Raw genomic sequence first — 25611 nt, 5'->3', positions numbered from 1 at the left:
CACCAAGAGACATTGTGTCCTACCTAGGTCCTTCACCTCTCTCCTCTCTTAGACTCTACCATCATAAGGGGATGTTTGCTTTAAGAAAAGTGCTATGTTTTACCAAGAGACATTGTGTCCTTCCTAGGTTTGTCACCTCTCTCTTGTCTCTTATACTCTACCATTATGGTTGCATGAAGTGAAGAAACGCTTAGCACAAGAGGCTTACTTTAGACCTAGCTTACAACCTTCTCTCAACGAGGCTCTGTTACTTGGGTTCTGAAACTTGGCCATAGGGATTGTAAGTGTGCTGATCCAAATCCGTCACAATTGATGCCGTAAGTGCTCGAAAAATCCTCTAGGAGAGAACCAACTCTTAATGAGAAAGTGAACTATGGTGACTGGTTTGGGATAGTTCTTGATGTAAATGGTTTAGTGGTGTACTTAGCTTTCAGATAATACATATACTTATTATTGATAAAAAAAAAGAAAAAAGAAAGTGACCTATTGTGGGTGTTTGAAAAAAAAAGAGAAGAAAGTGAACTATTGTGGGTGTTTGAAAACCCCCTATGGTGGTCACCTCTCTCCTCTCTCTAGACTCTTTGTTTCAACACCTAAAGGTCCATCTCCTCTCTCCTCTCTCCTCTCTCTAGATTCGTTACTACTACCATCTCTCTCCCCCCCTGCTAGCAGCCACTTCATTTTCCGACCTTTGCGGGGCAGATGTTCTCGGTCTTCAAGTCCCAGATCCATTGAAAACTCACATGGAATCACCATGCATTTTGTTGCAGTCTGAATAGATTCGGTACTCCTGCAAAGCCTCTGCCCGCAAGCAAATCCGTTAAATGCAATGAGTATTTGCTGGTAAATGATGCATGGTTTTGGTGGTTCATGCAGATTTAGGCGCCATTTGCTTTCTTCTGAGTTTCCTTCAAGATGGACGCCATCCGCAAACAAGCTAGTAAACTAAGGGAGCAGGTGGCCAAGCAACAACAGGCACGATCTCTGTATTCCCTTTGTCTCACATTTCTGCTCCTTCTGAAGTCAAAGGCATCTAAGGGGCTGCATCCTCTATTACCCTAGGCTTGTGTGGAGAGAGAGAGAGAGAGAGAGAGAGAGAGAGAGAGAGAGAGGATTTTATTACTGCTTTGAAGATAAAAATATCCAAAGCATTTGAGTGCGGTACTCTTTGTGTGCAGTGTGCACAAGCCATGTGGCTGTGCATTATGGCTAATGAAGTCTCATGACTTATCTGGGCCACGCTTGAGCAGATGGTCTTGGTGATTAAGAATGTGAGCAAAGTAGCAGCCATATCTTCTTGTCTGTCAGGCTTATCTCCAAGACCTGTGGAAATTGTTGTCTGATGTATGCTGGGCAAACAAGAAGAGTGTTCTCCAGTCTTTATATGGTAGAGGGTGCATAGTCTGTTCTCCTGTGCTTGCCCTCCCCAAGCTCTAGCCTCAACCCCAAGGTTATGGGATTTAGTGTGAGTCAGGGTGATACCTCATTGAGCCTGCAGGATTGGTCTTTTCAAGTGTGTCGGTGCTAGTTCACAAGCTTCCACAAGCTTGTGTGTAAGTCACAGAGTACTTAGGATTGATGTGTATACAATAAGAATCAAATGTTGGATTTTTTGGAGTGTCTTTCCATTGCCCGTGAAGGACATCTTGCAAGTGTAATGCTATGGCTTGCAGAGCTCTGTTCCTGGGGCAGGTCAAATACCATTTTGCATGCCATTTTTGAATATGCCTATAGGTTGTCATCCCTCCCATCTTGATCTGAGAGATTTGCTTTTCATAGTGTTTTCCAATTTGGAGCCTGTTCCCCTTGCTAGCCTCGTTCAGGGATAAACGATCATTGGGCATGAGCTTTATCATGTAATGGTCTTGACGCAAATGTGTCTTCTTAGAAATGTGTTTTGTACTTTCTTAATGTCATTCCAATAGTCCTTGCAAGTACCGCCTCCATAAATCTTGACTTTGTATTGGAGGACTTGTGTGACCAAAGCACGAATAAAGGAGTTTTAAGATACCATATGCATGTTGCATTTGTTCTCAAAGTGTCACATCCAAAAGCCTTCCACTAGATGAATAAATTAACCGTGCAATTATTGTGGTGCATTAACTTTTGTGTGTGTGTGTGTGTGTGAGAGAGAGAGAGAGAGAGAGAGAGAGAGAGAGAGAGAGATTAAGCGTCTACTAAAGACCCAATGGGCCTATGAGACCAAAGTGATACAATAATGTCCATGGCATACATCATCATGGTACTGGAAGCACAAAGAGCCTCAAGCTCTCGCATCAGCCAAGAATATCTCGCATAGGGCGCTGCAGCAAAGTACCCAATGTAGTGAGGCTGATAGGGTGGGAGAAAGTCCCGTGGTGGTGGGAAATGATGGCTTTGATCCTCTTGAGGTGACGTAAGCATGGGTGGCGGCCACTATGTCAGGGGCGTCGGGCTCTGCATAGCTCGATGACTCTGTCTAATGTCACTCCTGTCGGCTGGTCTCTTGCATCAGCTTGGAGGTCGGGGGGAGTGGGTGGATCTGCTCTTGGGGCTCTAGTCTGGAAAGAAAACATAAACATAGCTATCTCACTGGGGTGATACAAAACTGCCCATGGAACTCATCATGGAATACTAAGAACATAAAAACATGGGAGCAACATTAGCTTCGAGTAGATGGTATACCACTCTCCAAGATATCAAGCATGGGGTTGATGAGTATGGCCGAGAGAGAGAGAGAGAGAGAGAGGCCGAGAGTTGGCCTCTTCTAGGATTCGGATCATCCACACAATTCCATTGCGTGCATAGTTGATAGAGGGTTTTTTCTTGGCGGCATCGTCATTGCTCGGAAAAATGTATCAATTGTCTAGACTGTCTACTATTTTTGTCCCCCTATCATATGCATCCCGGACTTGGATGCCACGTAGACATATATGCACAAAAGGTGCAGGACCTGGGGTGGAAAACTGGTCCCATGTGAGCCCAGCCTGGGACGAGTCAGCCAGGGTTCCACTCCAGTCGTCCGAGGTCAGGTGTGGATTGTCTTGCACATGAAACAGTGCCAGTCCACGCTGTGAGTCTCCCTCTGGAATGATGTCAGTGGTTCTGTGTATCTGGTATGACACCGGATGCCAAACCACTGTGTAGACTGGTAGGGTTTGCATATAGGAATGGGGCCAGCCCATAGGGCTGCCCCAAGAACAGTTATGTGGGCATGGGGGAGGTGTAGAACCACCACCAAAGGGGCCAAGAGGGCCTTGGCTGTGCCCACCAGCCCTGGGATGGGCTGTAGGCCAGCCCTAGGGCCTCTTTACAGGGAGCCGACAGGGCATCCAGCCCTTAGAGGCCTGTCGGCCAGGTGTGGGGCAGCCCACACAGGCTGCCCAGCAGCCAAAGGCCATGCGCATAGGTGGCCAGCCCTCCATTGGTGTGAAGCGTAGGATTTAATAGCATTAATTGCTATTTTTAATGCAGTCGTGAGGCTTCTAAATCAGCCACCTGGATTTATACCAGCCGACCAGCACACTGAAGGGGTATAAATACCCATAGCATAAATTCACTTCATTTATGTCATAATTCACAAGGTGCTGAAGCTACTCAAGGGCTAGGACAGCCAAGGGAGAAGCTAACGCAAGGGTGAACGTTTGAAGGTCAAGGGCAGAGATCTATCTCAGCCAAAACAGGTTGAATCAGTCTTTTATTTTCAGATTTGCATCATTCTAATAAAAGCAAATACACCAGTCGTGGTGGGGGCCCTACAGAGGGTATTCGGGACCCAATACTGTGTCCTCTTCTCCCCCCCCCCCCCTCTCTCTCTCTCTCTATTTGTCTGCACATCTACATTGAGTTTTGTGCGTTATTTTCGTCGCGATAAGTGTGCTGATTTCTAAGCATTGAAGTTACCGATCTACCCCGAAGCTTCTGCATGTTACAGTGGTATCAAAGTCTACTTCAAGTGTAAAGATTCAGCAAGAAACCAGAAATTTTTTCTTGCTCGTGTGGTTGGTTTTCAAACTCCGGTGGACCATTCTTTTCGGAGTGACTCCTGTCCCTCGAAGGACTGTTGGTTTTCAACCTCTAGAAGCCTCCGGAAGTCTCCCGCACACATAGTGGATGGTCAGATTGCGCTCCGGAAAGGAGGTGCATTTTCTTGCTATGGCGAGCTTAGATGACGAGAGAGACCAAGAACCTTGGGACCAAAGTGCACCAAGCAGCCCAGCTAGGACATCAGGCATGAGTGTTAAAGAGATGTTCCAATAGATGATGCGAGCAATCGCAGACCAGAGTACCAAGTTGGAAGAGTAGAAGGCGCAGATACTGGTTTTGAAAGAGCGCACCCGTTCTCCAGCGCCGTGTTTTCCATCTCCTCCTCCCTCTCCTTCCGTATCCTAGATTCCAGATCCTCTACACAGGGACCCTCTCGAAGGGTCACGACCGCAGCCGAGTTCGATGCTTGAGTTGCATATGCGTGCATTGGAGATCCGACAATGCGAAGATGAAGCCATGCGACGCGTGGAACATGAGCGTTACCTTGCGGCTTTGGACGGAAGATTGACACTAGCGGCTTCCTCAGCATTTTCCCGAGAAAATGAATTTCAGTAAGTATAATGGTAAACTCGACCCCACAACTCTTTATTCATGGTTGCATCAATTTGAAGCTTACTCTGGTGCAGTTAGAAAGAATGATACTGAGACAGAGTGATCTTCGCCAATTGGTACTTGGAGGGTGAGGCGATTCCTTGGTAGTGATGAATCCTTGTGCATCCATAGAGCTAATCTGCTCCACATGTCCATCAACAGACATCCCATGCACTGGCTCCTGTGTCACATCTCGTGACTTAGTGCATCTCTAGAGCAAGCACTGCTCTCAACATGTCCCACGCTGGACAAACCATGCACCTCGGGCTCTGTATGCTCGACCACTGTCTGAGCATCACCATGCAACTCATCTGCAAAAGAAATGCGTCTAGAGTCGCGCTGTCTGCATGATAGGAGTATCACTGAGATCAGACCATCTCGTATATGAGTGACATGCAAAGGGTATACTAGTGACTCCTCGCACCTCTCGCAATGACTAGCGAACCACACTGCATCCGAAACGAATGCTCATCGAGTAAAACCCTGCATCCCTGGTCACTCAACTGTGAGATTGAGATGAGACTTTGTATGAGTCCCGGCACATAACGTACATGGCGAAGCGTATATGATGCACCACTAGGCAAAGACATGCATACATCTCCACCCTCAATGTCATACACTGAGCGATCTGCCATCTGCACACAACCAAGTCTCCCACTAGAAAAGCTACTGAACCAGTCACGCTGCGGAGTGACATGAAAAGTAGCATGCGTATCTAGTAACCATCGTGGAGATAATGTGCAATCGATAGGCTCAAAATACGATGAAGGAACACTAGTGAGAAAGGTGACCTGACCGTCACACAGATACTCAACCACTGAGTCAATCTCACTGTCAGCTGCTGTCAATGCCAAACTAGCATCACGACTCTGTCGTCTCTGCTGCCTCATATGCCTGAAGCAACTACCAATATGCCCCATATGACCACAATGCCAACATCTCTGCTGTCGACGTGATCTAGATCTCTGTCTCTCATGAGTGTGAGACGTGCCTCTCATATGAGGCATCTCAAGCACAGCCATCCCTGTACCTGTAGCATCTGTACCATCTAAACGGGCAACAGCATGGTGGGCAAACTCCGAAGCCATGACTGTCCACAAACAAGATAGACAAACTGCTCGAGTACAATCCACTCCTACCCGAGAGTAGTGTGGCTGTCAACGTCTCCCACCTGAACCAAACGCATCCAAATGTAGAGAGACAACTGCAAGATGCTCTCTAGCTGCGTACTAGCTCAACCGAGCATCCAATGCACAAGCGGATTTTATAGAAAATCCGGCAGAGTCTCCCCTGTATGTAGAAGAAACCCCCAAATCGTCTACACGACGAACTAGATGCAAGCGTGCATCCAACAATGCCAAAACGGCTCCAACAAAGTTCTCACACTTTGTTTACATGTACAGGGTATCACACTTTGTTTACATGCAAGAGGCGGTCATGCATCCAACACTGCATACATGGCATCCACAAAATGCCCACGCTGTAACTGAGCTCAAGCATGAGCTAACCTGTCACAAACCTGCCTTAACTGCATACAAAAGTGCATCAACCACTACCTGTCATGTCATCCACTGGGCGTACAAAACGCATCCAAATGGGCATCCACAACTGGGCATCCAAGTGTAGACATCAACAAGAGGATCGCATACCTCTCATAGCAGTCTACACAAACGGGCAAACACCTCAGACAAGGCAGTTATGGCCAAGCAGCTAACTCCAAAACACAAGACACCTGCCTGCGTCAACTTTAGAGTCACCTCTTGGCTCCAGGAAAACCTGCAATCCTACTCTTGCCAAGCACTGCACTCACGGCTGAACCTGGCCCTACCCTGCACACACGAGGCTCTTGCCCTTGCTAAGGCTTCACCTTGGCGATGATCAATCAGTGCTGCACACGGCAGCACCTGCTCCCAGGCCTTGGACACACACTACAATGACTGCACAATCTCACAGCGCTGCCCTGGAAACGACCCCTGCCAACGTGGTCCTCACACAACACCTTGACCTATGCCTGGTCGCTTCTGGCCACTGCACACACAGACTGCGCCCAGCACATGAGAACCAGCACACACCTGCCCTATGCGTTGACTTCTTGCACTTCTTCTCCAGGCTCTGCCAAAAACTGCAACGCCTTACACACACGTGACCTTCTCTGGACTGCAACGACCTGCTGCCCTGCGTTGCTTTTGCTTTCACCAATAGCAACACACACACGCGACACTCAGATCACATGGCAGACTGTCCTTGCTATGGCAGCAACCTCTCTCATGGGGCGACTGCGCCAGACCATGCTTTGACTCTACACCTGACAACACACAAGGCTGCAAGCTTTACCACAAGCTCTTGGCTTTTCCTGCTCAGAAACCTTCGACCAGGGACTGCCAGGACACCTACAGGGCACCACAGTGACTGCTTGTCAAACACACCAGACAGTAGAATCTGTAGATCTGACCCGCAAATCAGAAGCTGTCCAAGCTCAATGATCACACCACCTCAGATCTCTGCCCAGCACCGGATCTGCAAGGGTACTACTGGAAGACGCCTGTCCTGCTGTCTCAAGACCACACACTGCTCTCTACCAGATCTGCAAATCAGCAGTTCTCTCCTCCTTGCTGAGCACCAGAAAGCTCCAAGCAATCTCCTCTGCTCATGCCAAGCTCAAGGCTCCATAGCCGAGCTTCTTCTTCACGATGAAGACGACTCCGCACACCCGCAAGCGCACACGCGCGCACGTGGCACACCGGGCTCTGATACCAGTTGAAGGGGACCGGGGCGGAGCACGCACACAAGAGAGAGGGAGAGAGAGAGAGACACGATGTAGTGGGGAGTACCAAAGTAGTAGTACTGTGAGCCCTCCCCTTATTCACTATATGTAAATGAATAAGTGTGTACACATGTGGGCGCCCGGACACGGGAGACCGCCCGGACGGCACAAGGGCCTTTAACCCCAACAGAGAATGCTGCAGATTTGTTCACCAAGCCGGTTTCTCAGGCCTCCTTGGCTCCTCATCTTCGGCTTCTCGGAGTATGTTCAGCATTGGTGCTGAGAGGGGGTGTTAGCACATTCATCCCGGCGATAGGAATGCTCAAGAGAGGCGGAGGGAGGGGGGAGTGGGGGCTCAGAAGAAGAGAACAAGGCAGGGGGCTGTAAGCGCGAAGAGTCGGAGGCGAGGGTTGAGGATGAGGAGGGGGGGGTGGGAGGAGGCTGAGGGGGATGGGGAAGCCGGGAAGTGGGAGATGGAAGCGGCTGGGAGTGATCCACCGGAGAGGGAGGGTGCGGGAAGGGGCTTGCTGAGGGCTCTGTCGGGCCAGGTGACCTCATTGGAATCTGAGAACCTGAGAAGGAATCTTGATGGGGTAATGGCCTCCAGATCGGAGGGGCTGGAGGTGGGACCCTCAAAGTGACTGAGGGGACTATCGCCGATGGGTGGATGCTGCGATAAATGCTTGAAACTGTTCTCTGATAGAACCGAATCCTCTTGCACTGTGCGAGCCTGGCACGCACGGCGACGTCGCTCAGATTTGGAAGTTGGCTTGTGGCCCTGGTGTGGGCCAACGGTCCGCCACTCTCCGGTAGAGCAGAGTCGTCTGCGGTCGGGTCCTTGTGCTTTGTTGCCTGAGGGCCTGAATCCCTCCCGACCAGGCAAGGGACGGTGGTCGTGGTCCGAGATGATGGAGTGACTGCCATGGAGTCCTCATGAGAGGTGAAGACTAGAAGGGGTCGAAGCTTGCTGAATGATGAAATGCCCAAGAACTAGAGAAACTGCCAGATGAAAATGGAGGGACGGAGAGTCGGAGCCAAAGGGACATGGGGAGGCTGTGGGGGAGGGGAGGGGTTTTGGGGGGGCAGGGGCAGCATGAGAGAGAGGAGCAGGCGGGGGCGGAGAAGGGGGGGGGTGCAGGCGGGGGGCATTGTGAGAGAGAGGGGGGCCAAGATGGGGGCAGCATGAGAGAAGGGGGAGGCACAAGCGGGAGCAGAGCGACAGGAGGAGGGGGGCACAGGTGGAAAGAGGGGGGGGGGGAGGCAGGCGAGGGCAGTGCGGAAGGAGGAGAGGAGGCACAGGGGGGTCTATAAGAAGAAAGATGATGTGAGAAGACAGGAGGAGTGAAAATATTGGGAAAAAAGACATGGAAAGAAGCCAAGTCCATTCCGACCCTTTGGAGATTGTCTCATCCTCTTGAGCAGACGTCGGTGGACTTTCACTCATCTACCATTCGTGGAGTCACTCACCTTTTTGAGTGTAACATCAACTGTCTAATTTGTCATTAATATCTTCAGCAGTGGTATGTCACTTTTAATGCTCTTAGATCTTGACAGCAAGTTTAGTAGACATACTCATGTCTCTTCTCACTAGACTCTTAAGAAAGGTGGAAGCCATCTGCACTAAGGAGTCATGCAATGAGATCATGGTGGTACAATGGTTGGCTCAGATCCAGTCTAGATGCATGCATTAGGCTGTATGGTATCTCATATTCTTTAAATTACATTTGATTTAATTTATTCTGTGCTTTGATTTTGTTTTTTTAATAAGTAACAGCCTTTTGTTGTTCTTGGGCATTTCAGGCTGTCCTGAAGCAATTTACAGGCTATGCAGGTTCACAAGGTCCCGACATCGTTGCAGATGAAGCAGAGCTTCAAAGACACCAGCAGTTGGAAAGGCTTTATATTTCTACTCGAGCGGGCAAGGTATTATTCACACAAAAGTGTGTAGAATCATAAAGATCATAAAATATCTAAAATAGAAACATAGAAAAAATCTAAAATTTTACCTAATTTTGACTTCAACTTTCTAATTTAGTAATAACTCTCTAAATACATTGTTTGCTTCTGCAGCACTTTCAAAGAGAGATTGTCAGAGGAACTGAAGGCTTTATCTCTGCGGGCTCAAAACAGCTTGAAGTCTGTATGTTTTCAGATATATAACACCACCCCCTCCCCCCCTCTCTCCTCCCCCCCCCCCCCCCCCCCCCCCCAAAAAAAAAAAAGGGAAAAAAAAGAAGAAGAAAAAAAGAGCTTGCCTGCCAAAAAGGAAGAAGAAGTAAAAAATTTCTTGCACATGCACCATCTGTTCTAGGGTGTTACGTGGACATTCTTCTTCCTCTAGGACAGAGGATACCTTTTTTGATGGGCCAAGAGCATGTTATGATTCCTAGTCTAGGGGACAAGTCGCCAAGCACCATCTAGGTCAGGAGGGTTTAGTCGTGTCGTGCCTGTGGCACAATTCCATGTAACCTTCTTTGCAAGATGTAAAGTTGTACAGGTGAGACAGGACACTTATTAGATCCATGGTCAGGTGTCTGGGAAGGCTAGGTTAGGTGTTAAGTCTGTGTCCAAGTCCCGGGAAAATGTGTTGTGTCATGTGTGAAAACCATTAAGGTTAATGATGACTAACAATGCTCAAAAGTGGGACCATTAAGGTTATTGCAGGATGTCCCTCACTTTGATTATAACCCCCGCCCCCCCCCCCCCCCCCCCCCCCCCCCCCCCCCCGCCCCCAGACAGAGGATTGACACCAGGTGGGAAATGGTTGCCAGTTTTACAGCATGGTAGATTTGGAGAGCTAGATGCACGGAGGCTATTGAGGGTGTCCAGATTTTTGGGTCTCAATGCATTAATACTATATGGGGTGATATCATCCATACTCTCATGGCTATTTGGGCTCGTATTCAGGGGTCCTCTCGTTCCGCGCAAGCATAGTTGCAATGAAACGCGTTTCATTCAGTTTGAATGAACAAAACGTTTCGTAAACGTTTCATACGAATGAAACGTGTTTCATTCGTGTCCACCTAGGGAACTGTACGATTTAAGCGTTTTTTATCCAGATTCTTTAGTTTTAACTTGAAAACATGTTTTAATGTGTAAATGATGCATGTTTAATATTGTTTTGCAGGGAAGGCAACACATTTTTTACATATTATAAACTTATATATAAATTTTGGGGCGGCCTGTAACCCCCTTGTTTTGTATGAAACGTCTGGGATTTGAAAGAAACGTTTTGAAACGCGTTTCATGAAACGGATGGCAACTATGTGCACATGCAAAGTGCGTTGTATTTATGCGGGAGTGGGACCATGGCATTTTCTTTTCTTCTAGCCCCACATGTCTCTCATGGCATCATGATGCTCCTCAGTGGTTGAAATCACCCTACATATTGGGGTGATTCTATTCTATTCCAGCTTATAGCCGTGATTGTTGTATGCCTTTTTTCATACTTAATAGAAGTCTCTTTCTTGGAAAAAAAAAGTGGGGCCATGGTGTTGTGACCAGCCCATGGGCACCTGGGTGTGAAGGGACCAAAAAGGGCCATGAAAGTGTGCCCATCACAGACATTTTGATGGTCATCTAGAGGGGCAACCGTTGCCAACCCCTAGCTATCATTGGTGCCTATACAAGGGGCAGATAGAGAGGTGTCCCAATCATCTTGTGACAAGCCATAGCCATCCAACCTTGAGGACTCAACTCTCAAGCCAAAGAAGAGGCAAGTACCATCAATCAAGGGGCGGCAGTGACTAACAATGGTCAAAAGTGGAGCCATGGTACTATGACCAGCCCATGGGAACCTTGGTGAGAAGGGACCTAAAAGGGCCATGAAAGTGTGCCCATGGCATACTTTTTGATGCCATCTAGAGGGGCAACCCTTGCCAACCCTAGCCATCATTGGTGCCTGCATATGGGGCAGAGAGGGGTGCTCCTCCTTGTGACAAGCCGTAGCCATCCAACCTTGAGGACTAACTCTCAATGGGCGGCCTGGTCCAGTAGGTGGAAGAAAAGCATATGAAGGCAAACGCACTTCACTGTAGGAGTGAAGCAAAACACACAGACACTGCCTTCTTCTTAGTAAAACACACAGCAGAGAAGGGCGCCTTCAACAGTAGCATCAGGGCAGTCAGCAACCACGGGTGTTCAGCCTCTTTGGGGCGCCCAAACAGGCCCAAATCAGGGCATAAGAGGTGAGCCTGGACTCCGCTGTACTGGGGGTGTCTAGGTCAGTAAAATGCAAAGCCAAGGGGCGTCAATAATCAGTCCAAATTAGGTCCGTAACTCCCTTTCAAGTCTCAGTCAAGTTCAGTCCTGGGGGGAGATAGCAAAATTAAGTCAATCTTGTACTCACTCTCTTGCAAGCAATAAAGCAAATACACCTATAAGGTGGGGGACCTTGAGAGGGTGGATTGGGATCCAATGTGGTGATCATGTGTACTTCTATTACCATAAACTTTGAAATTCAGTTTTCAGTAAGCATCAATTTTTTAATCATTAAAACGCTTCCGCAAGCAACTGCATGTTACAGGAACTACGAAGATTTTGCAATCGTTTTGACTTTTGTTTCCCCTCCCTCTTCACTTCAAGTGCAGATACAAAGTTGGCAGAAGATTGCTGCAAGTATGCAATAGAAGGACCTAACTCTACTGGGGCTCTTGCACGAGCTTCTAACCTTTTTGGGAACTCGGTGCTTCAGATGGAGAAGGAACGAGAGACTCTGCATCGAGCTTTGGGAACTCAGGTATTTATGTATCCTTATGCCTATAACGTTTTCTTTGCTTTGTGTATCCATATGCTTGGAACTCTTGTTTTGCTTGTTGCTTTCTTCTGACCGAGCAAATTTGCATAGTGATCTGCCCTTATGCTCGATTGACTAAAATTGGCCTTCTTAAGGAGAAGGCCCAGTGCTGGTGCTCAGGTTGTAGCTCCATACTTATGGGAAATGCCCTGAAATCAGGGTCTTTAAGCTGAAACACGGGGAGTCCCTAGGCCCAAAACATGTTTAAGCTGTTTTCATTCCTGGAATGATTTGTTTCCAGAATCCAGTTTCAGCGGTTTTCCCTCTGCTGTTTCAACCATTTTCTTGATCACACTTTTGGCACGTTTTCTTCCCCAAAACAGCTTGGTCCCCGTTTCAGCTGTCTGTGACAATACTCGCTGTTTTCCCTTTGCAGCCTCCATTTCAAGTTCAGTTTAGGCCAAATAACTGTGTCCAGTTTTTCTTCTCTTGTTTCCTTTCCTCTCCTGATCCCCCCCCCCCCTTGTTTGAATCACCCTTGTTCTCGTGTGGGGCCCCACAGTACAAATTTCTGTTTCCCCATTTCTTGTAACTATACCTTACAGTACTTGTGTTGATTGAGCCTTAATTTTCATTACTGTACTTGTGTTGATTGAGCCTTATATTATTCTGCTTGTCCTCAGGTTGCAGAGCCTCTGAGGGCTATGGTGATGGGGGCTCCATTAGAGGATGCAAGGCATCTGTGCCAGCGCTATGATCGCCTGCGCCAAGAAGCAGAAGCTCAGGTTTCTATTCTATCAAATTTTCATCTCAAAGGGAGCGGATTCTGTGATATTTTTTAAAATTTTTAAAATGGGATTGTGGGAAACAGGCAGTTGAGGTTTCCAGAAGACAAGTGAAATCAAAAGAAGTAGGTGGAGGTGTTGAGAATACGTACAAATTGCAAGCAGCAGAGGCAAAGTTACAAGAGCTTACATCAGCTATGGTGACACTAGGAAAGGAGGCAGCAGCTGCTATGATTGCTGTGGAGGCCCAACAACAACGCCTTACCCTCCAACGACTTATTGCCATGGTAGGAATAGTTGCACCCACTGTGAGCACATATGTGAACAAAAAAAGTTTTCACTGAAGAAAATAAATCTATCTATCAGTTGACTTTCAGATAATTAATGGTATTACTGCAAGCCTTGTGTGCTGTCAGACTTCAGCTAAGGCGTAAACTTAAGAGCTGTTCAAACAAAAAAAAAAAAACTCTCAATTATGGGGGAAATTGTTCTCTTTTTGCCGTGGGCCAGTCTAACGATGCAGGCTGCAGCAATGAATGGGCTCGCTGGCATTAGGCAAGATGGGTGAACACGATGGAAGCTGACTTGGGACATCTGCAGCCAACAGGTCACTGGGGATATGTGACATGGCTAATCAGGTGGCACCTCAAAAAATTTTTTTTTGGGGGGGGGGGTGCGTGAGAGCAAGCGCTGAGGCTGGGCTGGGCATGTTAGCGGTCGTAGTCACAGTCGTGGTGGCCGACAGTATGCCACTCCTGGGTGATGCACTGTTGGAAGGGGGGCGGTGTCAATGGCGAGGACGGGGTGGGGGCTCGCACCTGAGGCTGGGCCTGGGCATGTTAGCGGTCGTAGTCACAGTCGTGGTGGCCGACAGTATGCCACTCCTGGGTGATGCACTGTTGGAAGGGGGGGCGGTGTCAATGGCGAGGACGGGGTGGGGGCTCGCACCTGGAGCTGTGGGTGCCGGATGCCCTAGGTGCCACAATGTGGCGACGGGGGCAAGCACAGGCAAGGTGTCCCATCTGGCGACAAATGAAGCACTGGCCTGGGAGTGCAGAGAATTCCACCCGCTGAAGAAAATATGAGCCGTTGAGGTGGGAGATCACCAATTGATGGAGTAAGTTCTCCAAAGAAGCAACAGGGATCTGGAGCGAGGGGAATCTGGCTGCCTGAGCGAATCTGTCAGCCACTGACGCGACTCAAGTACCTGGCCCAAGGTGCTCCCAATTGTCAGAAGGAGCGCCAAGTACTCTTGGGGAAGCTCGGGGAAGCAAATGGTGACCAGAAATCTGGTGATGCTTGCCAAAAGGGTCTGCATCAGGAGAGAGTTAGTGGTCCCCTTTGGCAAAGAAAGCAGCAGCTCCTGAATTGATATCGGGCTTTGTGACAGGGTGCTGTTGCCAGGGCCGCAAGTTGAAGACTATCCTGATGTCGTCGTCACTCAAGAAAATGGATATTGGCGATCCGTCCTTGGTCCCCAATGAGGGCTGCCTGCATGAGATCTCGGAGCTGCCCACGAGCTGGCGGGCTGCCGACCATTTTGCAGACAAGAGTGGTCATCCAACGACTGGACTGAAGAGGCTAGGAGCTGGAGGTCTGCATCAGAAATGTGCTGTTGGGGATGGCCTCAGACGGGGAACATGGAGCGACTTCCATGAGAGTCCTCCGAGGGGCTTAGATCAGGAGGGCGGCAACGGCAAGAAGGGCGATGTGGCGCAGATGCGAGATAGGGGCAGCATGTGCAGCGATGGACAGGGGTGCGAAAGAGGGGTAAAGGGAACATAGAAGCCGGGGGGGGGTGCGCAGAGCTGTGCTGAAGGGAGGGGGGTGATAGGTGCACTCAGGGGGCTAGCGCTCAAGAAGACAACAAATTTGAGACAACAGTGATCAGTGTTCCTCAGCAATCAGCTTGCAAAGTTACATTTTTTCTTATCATGGCTTATGAAACTAGCTTTGTGGAAAAACTAGAGTACAATAACCATAAGACAAAAGATCCTCTAGTGCGCATGTATCCTTGAAGGCCCTTAAGGGAGTCTAATATCTGGACAGTGTTCTGTAGGCCTTAGGGATAGATAAAACTCTCAGGCATATTTTTTTTGTCATTATTTGTATCATGTGTTGCCTCAGGTCTTTATGGACTTGTTTCCAAGATCTTGTGCTACACCCTACAAGTGACACTTATATTGGCCTCACACTGAGGTTTTCTGTATCTTGAGTCTTGTGTAGAGAGTTTGTGCTACCAATCGTGATGTCATATCTAGAGTCATTAGTCATCAAGGGAGGGTGTTGGGTATATTGGCCAATGTCCAGTCAGCATATGCCTCATGCTTGGTTGTCATTTCCAGTTAAGAATAGGAGAATGTGCGAATTCCCCTTTGTCAAGTGTCTTGGGGAGGGGGGGGCATTCTTCAATAAGCTGGAATGCTGCTTTGATTCTCAGCTTGATGGCGACCACTGAATCAATCACTCTGACAACCATGGGTGGCTTTCTTTCCGAGATGGACAGCTGAGGGATCTGTAGATTCTCCTTTTTCAAGAGTGTTCATCTAAAGTTCTCCCCACTGACCCTGGACCTTGATGCATAGAAGGCCTTATATTAGAGCTGTCCCTTACTTTATCAAAAAGCACACAGTCCCCTTGATTAACTCGAACGAGAGAGCATATAAGAAGAGGCGCTTATTAGTTGTATTCATGATCCCTCTGCCTTCTGTTCAAGTATTTTGCGAGTGTTTGAGCTTGTTATTGCTAATTTATTTGTCAATTACAGGGTTGGCCAGCTTTGATTAAAGACCTTTATCCTGAACCTTGATCGCGAGTTTTAATTGCTCAGCAATTGGTACCAGTGTAGAGGCCGGTTTCAGTATTAGTGCATGTAAAAGGAGTATTTACTGCTGCTTTGTGGCTATTGTAAGGCTTGTAAGATTGTAATTAGTGATTTGTATGAACAATTGGACAAGAAAAGAGTGGGATGCAAGGATACTCCTTAAAAACTGGATCCATGATTGATCAAGGGAAAAGTGACTCAGAGGTTTAGAAATGCACATAGGTAGATTAGTTGCATGCCTCTGAAGGTTTCCAACTCTCTGAGTCTGGGAACAGGAGCAGCTTTGCGTGTGTAGCTGAGGGAGGGCAGATATCAGCAGGGACTAGAAGAGCAAGCATTGAGCAGCCTCAAATCAGCTCCAGCCAGCTTTCAAAGGCCTGGCCAGGGGCTGGCATGTAAAAGGCCAATGTAGAGTCAAAAATGGGGACTTTCTCCATTTTGGGAGTCACTTACAACAGGCCAACCAGCTGTGTATAGTTTTGAGTATTTGGTTTTTTTTTCTTTTTTTGGTAAAAGGGACCCCATCATCTCCTTTGGGCATCCATTTTTCACTTCAGTCCCCAGCTTTTGTTGAGCAAAATTCCACAGCAAGAAGCCTAAAAAATCTCAGCCACAGATCTTGAAGGATTTGGAGGTATGTGCAGTTTAGAGAAGAAGACTTCAGTTTGTTGCTCTGTTCCCGGCTTGATTTGCGCAGAGAGCATCGGGATGTAACACTGTTTTCAGCCATTGCTTCATGGTTTTAAGTGTTTTAATAGCTGTCTAAATGATTCAGTGCTCTAAAGTCTCGATCAAGAGTAAAATGCTTCAGACAACCCAGTGGCCATGGCCCTTGATGTTAACAAACTTTAGGCTTGTCACACCTAGGAGGACTTGATCCAGGACCCTGGAGGTTATTAAGAGATTCATTATTCCCAACGCCTTGTATTTGAAGACCTTCTCTCCCAAAGTCCAGATGATGCAAAGCATGTACAGGATGGATGAAAACCAGATAATGATAATGGAAAAGTGCGTGGCAGAAACACAGTGAGCTTCAGCAAAGAAAGATGAATTCAGGCCGAATAAGCAGTGGTTGAAGAACATGCTCGTTATATGAGGGGAGAGCTGGCAACGAGCCCGGTAGTGATAATACTGATGGCCCACATAGTTAATGAAACCACATGCGGTGCAAAAAATGTAGCTTTATTATTTTAGTGTGTGTAGCCAATAGCATGTGTTATGTTGTGGGATTGCTTCTAGGATTTTCTAAAGGTAATCATTACCTTGGAAAGATGTGACTTGGCATTTGTGTTCAAGGAAGCACACAATGATATCTTGGCCATCCACGGCTGTTGTGAATTCAGGAGAGTGCATTGCTGTGTCTTTACTCCCCCTTTGTTGCAAAGTAGGTAAATTCAATTATCCTAAGGTATAGGTTCATGCTGCATGGTCTTTTCTCATTGGTGGGTTGCATAATTAGATGTGGATGTACAGTACTATTTTAAGTGTTTGTGTTAGAAAGGACATTTCTATTTTCCTTGAGACATGATGGGATTTTGGTTGTGTGTTTCTCTAGGTTGAAGCTGAACGGTTGTATCATCAGCGGGCTGCAGAAACACTTGACCATCTACACATGCAGGTGTGCCTTAAACATACCTCCTGCTTTTCTGAGGTGCCTTGGTTGAAAATCTATGTTCGCACAAAGAGAAATTGATATGTTTACCTTTTCTCTTGATTGAAAATCTCTTTCACAAAAAGAGAATTTGCCTTTCTCCTTGCATGCCTTAAGATTTACTGATAGGAAAGTTTGAGTGAACCTATAAAATGTTTAGATGGTTGCGGAGCGCCAGCGCAGTGAAGTAACTCCATCGATTTCTGCGTTGCCGGAGTCATATACGCCACCACCATCGTATGATGAAATCAAGTCAAATGGATCAAATTATAACCCTGGAGCAAGTGCAACTCAAAGAGCTATGTACTTCTTGGCTGAGGTATAATTCATCAAATGCAAAGTTTGTGTTTATGCCATCACCAAGACATCAGTATTGAGTAATGGGTTTGTCTAAGTTCTGTTAGTATGGGAAGAAGTGTCAAATCATTTGTATTAAGGACTTCCATGGAGAATTCATCTTAATTTTCCCTTGAGTAAGGACCGTGGTAAACAGCTGAAAATAGCATTTCAGGGACACCCTATGGCACACCAAACTTTCCTTTTTAGCTTATGGCACTTTGTATTTGACTTATCTGTGTGCATTTGCATGTAGGTCATTCACCCTTTTGATGCAGAGGCACCTGGTGAGCTTTCTTTAATGGCTGGTGATTATGTGGTAGTTCGTCAGGTAAGGCATCTCTACTTGATGGAGCATTTTAAGGCATGAAATTGGTCCTGTTGTTAGCATGGGTAAGTGGGCGCTGAGCAGGCTGGTTGTATTTATGTAGATATATCCTCATGGGAATGATAAGTTTCACCTGCTTGTTTACAGTCCTGGGCCCTGGCATTGAAATCTTCAAGTAAAATGGTGTGCCCTTGCTGTGAGAAAGCTGACAGAGAGAAACAAAGAAACATGTATGAATGTCCTCTAAAGACCCAGAGGGTCTATGAGACCAAAAGGGTATTACAATGTATCCATGATGATTACTGAGCCATGGAAAAGAAAAAACTGTATGACACTAGCTACAGAAGCTAAAATATTGATGTGATGCTACATGATGACAGTTTGTGGTCATACAGTGATATCATCCTCCTCCATAATAGAATGCAAAGCAACTATAGCATCTCCCCTCTTTGAGGCCGACCAGCTCTCTAGAGGGATATATAGGGGTTCTCACCCTTCTCCTCACTTTTCATCTCATTCTTGCATACTTGCTGGAGGTCATTGGCTGTAGCTGTCAGAATACGCAGCGGAGATGATGACCAGATCTGGGAACACAAGAGCAAAACGCATGCAGAAAAAAATACAGCACAAGAGAGAGAGAGAGATGTAGGCGTGTAACTTTGCTCTATATACACAAGAAGATCCCGGGTATGATACACAAGTGGCAAGGGGGCTGGGCGCCTATTTATATGCCCCCCACATCAGCAGTCGGCTTGCTGTAGGCAGCCGACTGGCCCTGAAACTCCACGACCAGCTCACATCTCCAGTCGGCCAGATCATCAGCAGTCGGCCACCTCATTGATGGAGTCGTGGACCAGTTCGGCAGTCGGCCAGCACATGGGCTGCCTCCCAAGCCACAGAAAAAATAGGAAAAATAAGGGAAAAATGCGGGGAGTGGGGAAAAACGATAAAACACCTCATAAGGGCGGGCACACCCACAACAAAGGCCTTGGTGTATAAAACTGGACAGGAGATGACTTCTAACACCCCCTCTCAGCTCCTGGCTGTGAAACCAACCACAGGGGAGCTGGGGTGCCGCCTGAGCAAATCCTTGAGAGAGCGACTTCGTGAAGAGGTCCACCGTACTGTCCTCCGTCGAACAGAACTCTAGCAAGATGTCATCAACAACGATCTGTTCACGAACAAAGTGCCTCTGGATGACCATGGGTTCCTCCAGTGGAAGCCCAAACCTGCAATGCAACCTCTGCATCCTCACCACCTCACAAGCAGCATCACAAGCAGCCCGGTACTCTGCCTCTGTGTTGGACAAGGCAAAAGATGAGTGCTTCTTACTGCTCCATAAAGCTGCTCCTGGGCGTGAAGTAGATCTCCTCGTGTCCGGATCTCCTCCCCAAACTGAGTCACTCCAACCGTGGAGTCGGACTCCATCCAACAATCTCCCTCCTGTGTACAAGAGTCCATGATCCTTCGCATGCCGCAGAAACCACAGGAAACGCAATCCTGCCTCCCAAAGAGACATCTGCAACCATGAGCTCAACTGCCTCATCAGGAAGCTCTCGTCCGATCTGGTGTCCATCAACAAGATCAATGAACCATTCTGCTTCTGAGTCAAAGAGGCATCACACTGCTCACAAGGATCAACACCTGTTGCGGTGCACAAGCAAGTCCTGGAAACCTTATGAAGACCATGCAAGGCCTTTTGAAACCTGTCAACCACCCCCTCTGAATCCAGAACCACAAAGCCTGGAGAAACCACCTCCTTCTGCAAGTAATCACCTGCCACCTGCCTGGCTTTCCGAAAGGTCCCCGTGGAAAGAACATCCTCATCTACTGGAGGTTCTTTGTCCCGAATACTACGAGACATCAGAGCATAAGTGACCTGTTCAGTTTCCTCTGACTGATGAACACAAGAACCACCAACATCAGTACTGGAAAGTTTCTGCCAACTGCTGCCATCTACTGGCAAGCTATCCACCATCTGGTCCCGGAAAGCCTGCACCTGCAGCGTATCCACACACAAGTGGCCATTACCAAACTGCCACTCTATACAAACCTGAGGACCTGGGAGAGAGAGTGTTGAAAGCTTGTAAACTCCATGCTCCACTCCGCCTTCCCAAACCACTTGGCGTGTTGCTTTGTCCCGGAGAGCAACAAAATGCTCATCAAACTTCACCCGTACGCCAGTCTACTGGCAAGCTATCCACCATCTGGTCCCGGAAAGCCTGCAGCTGCAGCGTATCCACACACAAGTGGCCATTACCAAACTGCCACTCATCACAAACCTGAGGACCTGGGAGAGAGAGTGTTGAAAGCTTGTAAACTCCATGCTCCACTCCGCCTTCCCAAACCACTTGGCGTGTTGCTTTGTCCCGGAGAGCAACAAAATGCTCATCAAACTTCACCCGTACGCCAGTCTTGCAAACCTGATGCACTGACAACAGATGAAAACCAAGTGCCGGAACATATAACACCTGGGAGGAACGCTTCCCCCCTCTGCCATCGGGAACTATCTCCATCTTGCCCTCACTGTGAACTGGGATAGTGGACGTATCCCCAGTAAGTATGTGACCAGAAAGCCTGCAGAGATCCAGTAAACCGGAACGGGAAGGAGTTTTGTGCCTGGAAGCACCACTATCTAGAATCCACTCTCGAGTATCCGTGCAGAGAATCCTCCAATCTCTTGCCTGAAGAAAATGAAACATCGGTGTCCACCACCTTCAGGTGCACAAAAGCTGGAGTCTTCATGATTGCTACTGAGGAATCTTCACCCTTCTCGGTCTTCCGCTTGGGACAATGCCTCGAATAGTGGCCTTTCTCGCCACAATCATTACAGGTCCTCTCTGCCTTTAGTTTCTCGCGGTCAGTCACGGACTTCTTCTCAGAAGACTTCTCCGTCGAAGCCTTCCCTTTGCCCGTGTTACGGCCTTTCGACCATTGGCCAGTTAAGGCCTCCGAACCTCCACCCTGAGGAGGGTTCGTGAATCGTTCCTCCTGGTCCAGGACCATGGGCACAAGCTCCTCCCACGTGATGGTGCTGAGCTTGCCAGTGGTAATCAAAGACGAGTAAAATGCTAAGTACGAAGAGGACAAGTGCGACAGCAACGTTGTGGCCATGTCCTCTGACGATATCTCCTTCCCAGCCTGAAGAACTTCCTGCTGAAGAGCGTGCAGCTTGTTAATATGCTCCCGCATCGTCGCCGACTTTGCAAGGCTCATAACCCGCATCTGTACTTCCAAGGAAATCCTCTTCATGGACGATACCCTATTGTAAAGAGAGGCCAAATGCTGCCATATACCTCTGGCCAGCGTCATATGCTTTACATGATTGATTACCTGTGGTGTGCAGTTGAGAAAGATAAACGAACGGACCCTGGCGTTGACACGATCCCACATGTGTGTTTGAGTCTCCCGGTCCTTTCGGATCGACGGTAATTCCCCTTCCTCTACTTCCGGCCGTGGAACCCCAACAATGACGAAATCAGCGAGGTCGTAAGACTCCAGAACAGATTCCATCATAACCTTCCATATGCCGTAGTTGCTCCCGTCCAACTGACGGTCCACCGGGAACGTGGGGAGTGTCGGGATCTTCACATGCCTCTCGGCCATCTCAAACAGATCTGCCATTGCGGGGATGTCCTCTGAAAAGGGTGGGTGGGTGGGAACAAAGAAGAACTAATACCTGCAAGTGGCTGTCCAGCAAATCAGCCCGCCGTCCTCTTGCTTCTCCTCTTCCCGAACAGTCCAAAACAGTCCACCAATCAGCCACACAACAGTCCCCCTCTTGCTCACACAAATCCCAAGAACTATCTAGAGCCTAGGGCTCTGATACCATGTCAGAATATGCAGCGGAGATGATGACCAGATCTGGGAACACAAGAGCAAAACACATGCAGAAAAAAATACAGCACAAGAGAGAGAGAGATGTAGGCGTGTAACTCTGCTCTATATACACAAGAAGATCCCGGGTATTTATATGCCCCCCACATCAGCAGTTGGCCTGCTGTAGGCAGCCGACTGGCCCTGAAACTCCACGACCAGCTCACATCTCCAGTCGGCCAGATCATCAGCAGTCGGCCACCTCATTGATGGAGTCGTGGACCAGTTCAGCAGTCGGCCAGCACATGGGCTGCCTCCCAAGCCACAGAAAAAATAGGAAAAATAAGGGAAAAATGCGGGGAGTGGGGAAAAATGATAAAACACCTCATAAGGGCAGGCACACCCACAACAAAGGCCTTGGTGTATAAAACTGGACAGGAGATGACTTCTAACAGTAGCAACAGTCTCTTATGCTTATAAGCACCTACGGGCTTCCCTCGTGCTCATTTTCAGCAATAATCAACTGTTTTGAGCCTTCTACAGTTTGTGCTAAATAATATCTGCTAAATATGCCAATGTAGGGTCTTGATGCGCGGTAGAAAATCTTAATCGTCTCCGCAAATCTCTGGAAGGTCGCTGTGTCATCTGCAAACTCTGAATCAAGCAACTCCTCCTGCGTACGGATGGGGAGACGCAATCCTTGGAGCCCTATCTCTTGGGCAAAGAGAAAATTGCTCATGGCCTCGGTGACGAAAAGAAAGAAAACCAAACCGAGCGGGAAAGGGGAAATCTGTCACCTCAGGCCCCCTAAATGAGGACTTGGCTATGCGAGACTGAGTAATATGTGCTAAATATGCCAATGCAAGGTCTCATAAAATGACTAGTATAAGCATGAAAAAAATATGATTTAGACCCTTTGGAGATGATATATTCCAACATGTGTCTCCTAGAGATTGGCAACCATGCATGGGCCCTTCTCTTGGCCTTCCGCCTTCCCATTGGGCCTAGCAAATGGGCTGTCTACAGCCCATGGCCCCAATAGCCACCATAATTCCAGTTGTGTGTTGCTAGTTTCCATGCAAACTATGGGCTCACACACACACAGGCTCCTTCACCTAGACCTAAGACTCTGAATGCAGGACTTGTAGTTTTCCTGTAGAGTCATGTCCAAGGCATCCAAGTGCGGGGAATGGATCATGCCATGAGGCAAGCACTAAACACGGCACCTCAGCCAATTCTTGGTTTAGGGCTTGAAAATCTTGCAATCCACTTGGAGTCACATGGTTGCACTTCCATTGAGAGTCCACCCTGTACTCAGCCTCACAAGTAGATGTGGCAACAATGGGCTGCTTTTTGCTCAACCATGATATGCATGAATGCCCCAAAAAGAAACAATTCCTACTGGTGGATTGTCGTGTATCCTAGTCACCAGTCCAATCCAGTCCAAATCACTGTAAGCATGTAACTGCAAGTTGCCTCCCCTGGGATATACCAATGCAAGATCGAGGGAGCCTTGAAGATAGCGGAAGATCTGCTTCATTGCTTGCCAATGCTTTGTACCTGGGCTGTGCATAAATTTGCTACATTGGGAAACCCCAAAGTAAATATCCGGGCGTGTGTTGTAAACACACGCTTGGCGGTAGGTGTGCATCTCCGGAGGTTTGACAGAAACTCAGTACGAAGGGCTTTGTGTAAATATATGCTCTTATGTGTGTGTGTGTGTGGAGTGCGTGTGTGAGAGCATATCTTGATACAGAGTTCTACACCCACTATTGGGCACTGATGACGTTAGTGGGGATGTCGCGAATGCGACAGCAATGTGATGGCCATATCCTCCAATGATATCTCCTTCCCAGCCTGAAGAACTTCCTGCTGAAGAGCCTGCAGCTTGTTAATGTGCTCTCGCATCGTCGATGACTTTGCAGGATTCATAACCCGCATCTGTACTTCCAAGGAAATCCTCTTCATGGGCGATACCTTGTTATAAAGAGAAGCCAAATGCTACCATATACCTCTGGCCAGCATCATGTGCTTGATATGATTGATTACTTGCGGTGTGCAGTTGAGGAAGATGAAAGAGCGGACCTTGGCATTGACCTGATCCCACAATTGTGCTTGTGCCTCGTGGTCCTTCCGAATCGAGGTCATAAGACTCCAGAACAGATTCCATCATTACCTTCCAGATGCCGTAGTTATTCCCGTCCAACTGGCGGTCCACTGGGAACGTGGGGAGTGTTGGGATCTTCACATGCTTCTCAGCCATCTCAAGTAAATCTGCCATTGCAGGGATGTAACTGAAAAGGGTGGGTGGGTGGGTGGGAAAAAAGAACTTCTTAAACTTGCAAGTGGCTGTCCAGCAAATCAGCCTGCCTTCCTCTTGCTTCTCCTCTTCCAGAAGAGTCCAGAGCAGTCCACCAATCAGCAACAGAACAGCCCCCTTCTTGCTCACACAGTTTCCAAGATCTATCAAGAGCCTAGAGCTCTGATACCATGTCAAAATATGCAGCGGAGATGATGACAAAATCTGAGAACACGAGCAAGTGCACTGCAGAAAAATACAGCAATGGAGAAGGACAAAGAGAGGCGTGTAACTCTGCTCTATATACACAAGAAAATCCCGAAAATATGATACAACAAGTGGGGGGCCATGGGGCCATTTTATATGGCCCCACATGAGCAGTAAAATGGTCCCACATGAGCAGTCGGCCTGCTTAAAAGACAGCCGACAGGACTAAAATGTCCACGACCAGCAGCTTCTCAGGGTCGGCCAGCCTATAGGACAAATCGGGGACCAGTAGGGGCAGTCGGCCAGCATCCAGGACACCCAGACCAGCAGTCGGCCCCAGTGTCTGGATCAGCCAGGAGCCACGGAACATCCTCCCACACCTGATAAAAATAGGAAAAAATATGGAGAGTGGGGAAAAATGAGAAAACACCTAATCCGGGCGGGCACACCCACATCAGAGGCCCTGGTGTAAATGTATAGACAGGAGATGACTTCACAAGTGTCCCACTCCCTGGAGACAAATAGGCAGAAGAAAGGGAGAATGGGGCGGGGATGTTGGTCTGAGTATACTAGGGCCCAAAGGTACTACTATAGTCGGTGGCTGTAACCCTAAAAAATATGTGATGGAGGTCTGGGAAGGGCCTTGCTGGCTTTGTCTCTGGGAGCGCTGCCCCAGCATGACCTATCACGTGTCATACAGTATGAGGACCAGAGATGTCTATGCATGGAGAGAGAGAGAGAGAGAGAGAGGGAGATTAAAGTTGCATTTTACAGGTTTCTCCTACTGGCTGGTCCGAGGGAGAATGCAAAGCCAAGTGTGGTTGGTTCCCGACATCACATGTGGAACGACGCCAGCGAGCCCCGGCAAGCAAAGTTGTGGAGGCTGGCTCGATTTTGTAATTCTCAACTGGTTTAGAGTGGCACCAGATCACCTTTCAAACTCATCTGTATTGTGGGTTCTTTAATACTTTTCTATTTTTTGTCGGAAGCACATTGACATACTAATTTTTGTCAGACATACTTTCGGAAAAGCAGTTTTCTGTAGTTCTCAGGTGCTTGAGCTGAAGAGAAAGTTCTACTGTTGGTTATAATAGTAGGGATCTTTATCTGTGTGTTGTACTGTAAAGAGCTATAGAGAGATGGTATGCACAAGATTATATCTTAAGTTGGCCAACTGTAAAATCTTGTATCTTCTTCATTCTGCAAAGCATTAAGACCATTTAGTGTTAAAGATTGTGGGTTTGCAAGC

At 47.9% G+C, this 25611-nt stretch overlaps 1 protein-coding gene across 1 annotated transcript; it reads left to right on the top strand.

Annotated features, from left to right (window-relative positions):
• Positions 1-643: 643 nt before the first annotated feature.
• LOC147618953 (SH3 domain-containing protein 2-like) lies at positions 644-25580 on the top strand. Its single transcript, XM_086774155.1, has 11 exons — positions 644-784; positions 877-975; positions 9182-9304; positions 9452-9521; positions 11971-12119; positions 12800-12901; positions 12988-13188; positions 17281-17343; positions 17537-17695; positions 17969-18043; positions 25137-25580. The coding sequence occupies exons 2-11, from the start codon at positions 916-918 to the stop codon at positions 25260-25262; spliced, it is 1128 nt and encodes a 375-aa protein (XP_086630281.1). The 5' UTR covers positions 644-784; positions 877-915; the 3' UTR covers positions 25263-25580.
• The last annotated feature ends 31 nt before the right edge of the window (positions 25581-25611 follow it).

Source organism: Cibotium barometz, chromosome 34 (genome assembly GCF_041138505.1).
Source record: "Cibotium barometz isolate CiBa-2024 chromosome 34, ASM4113850v1, whole genome shotgun sequence".
Taxonomy (NCBI): Eukaryota; Viridiplantae; Streptophyta; class Polypodiopsida; order Cyatheales; family Cibotiaceae; genus Cibotium; species Cibotium barometz.
Note: the sequence above shows the minus strand (reverse complement) of the source record. Positions and strands in the feature narration are given on the sequence as shown.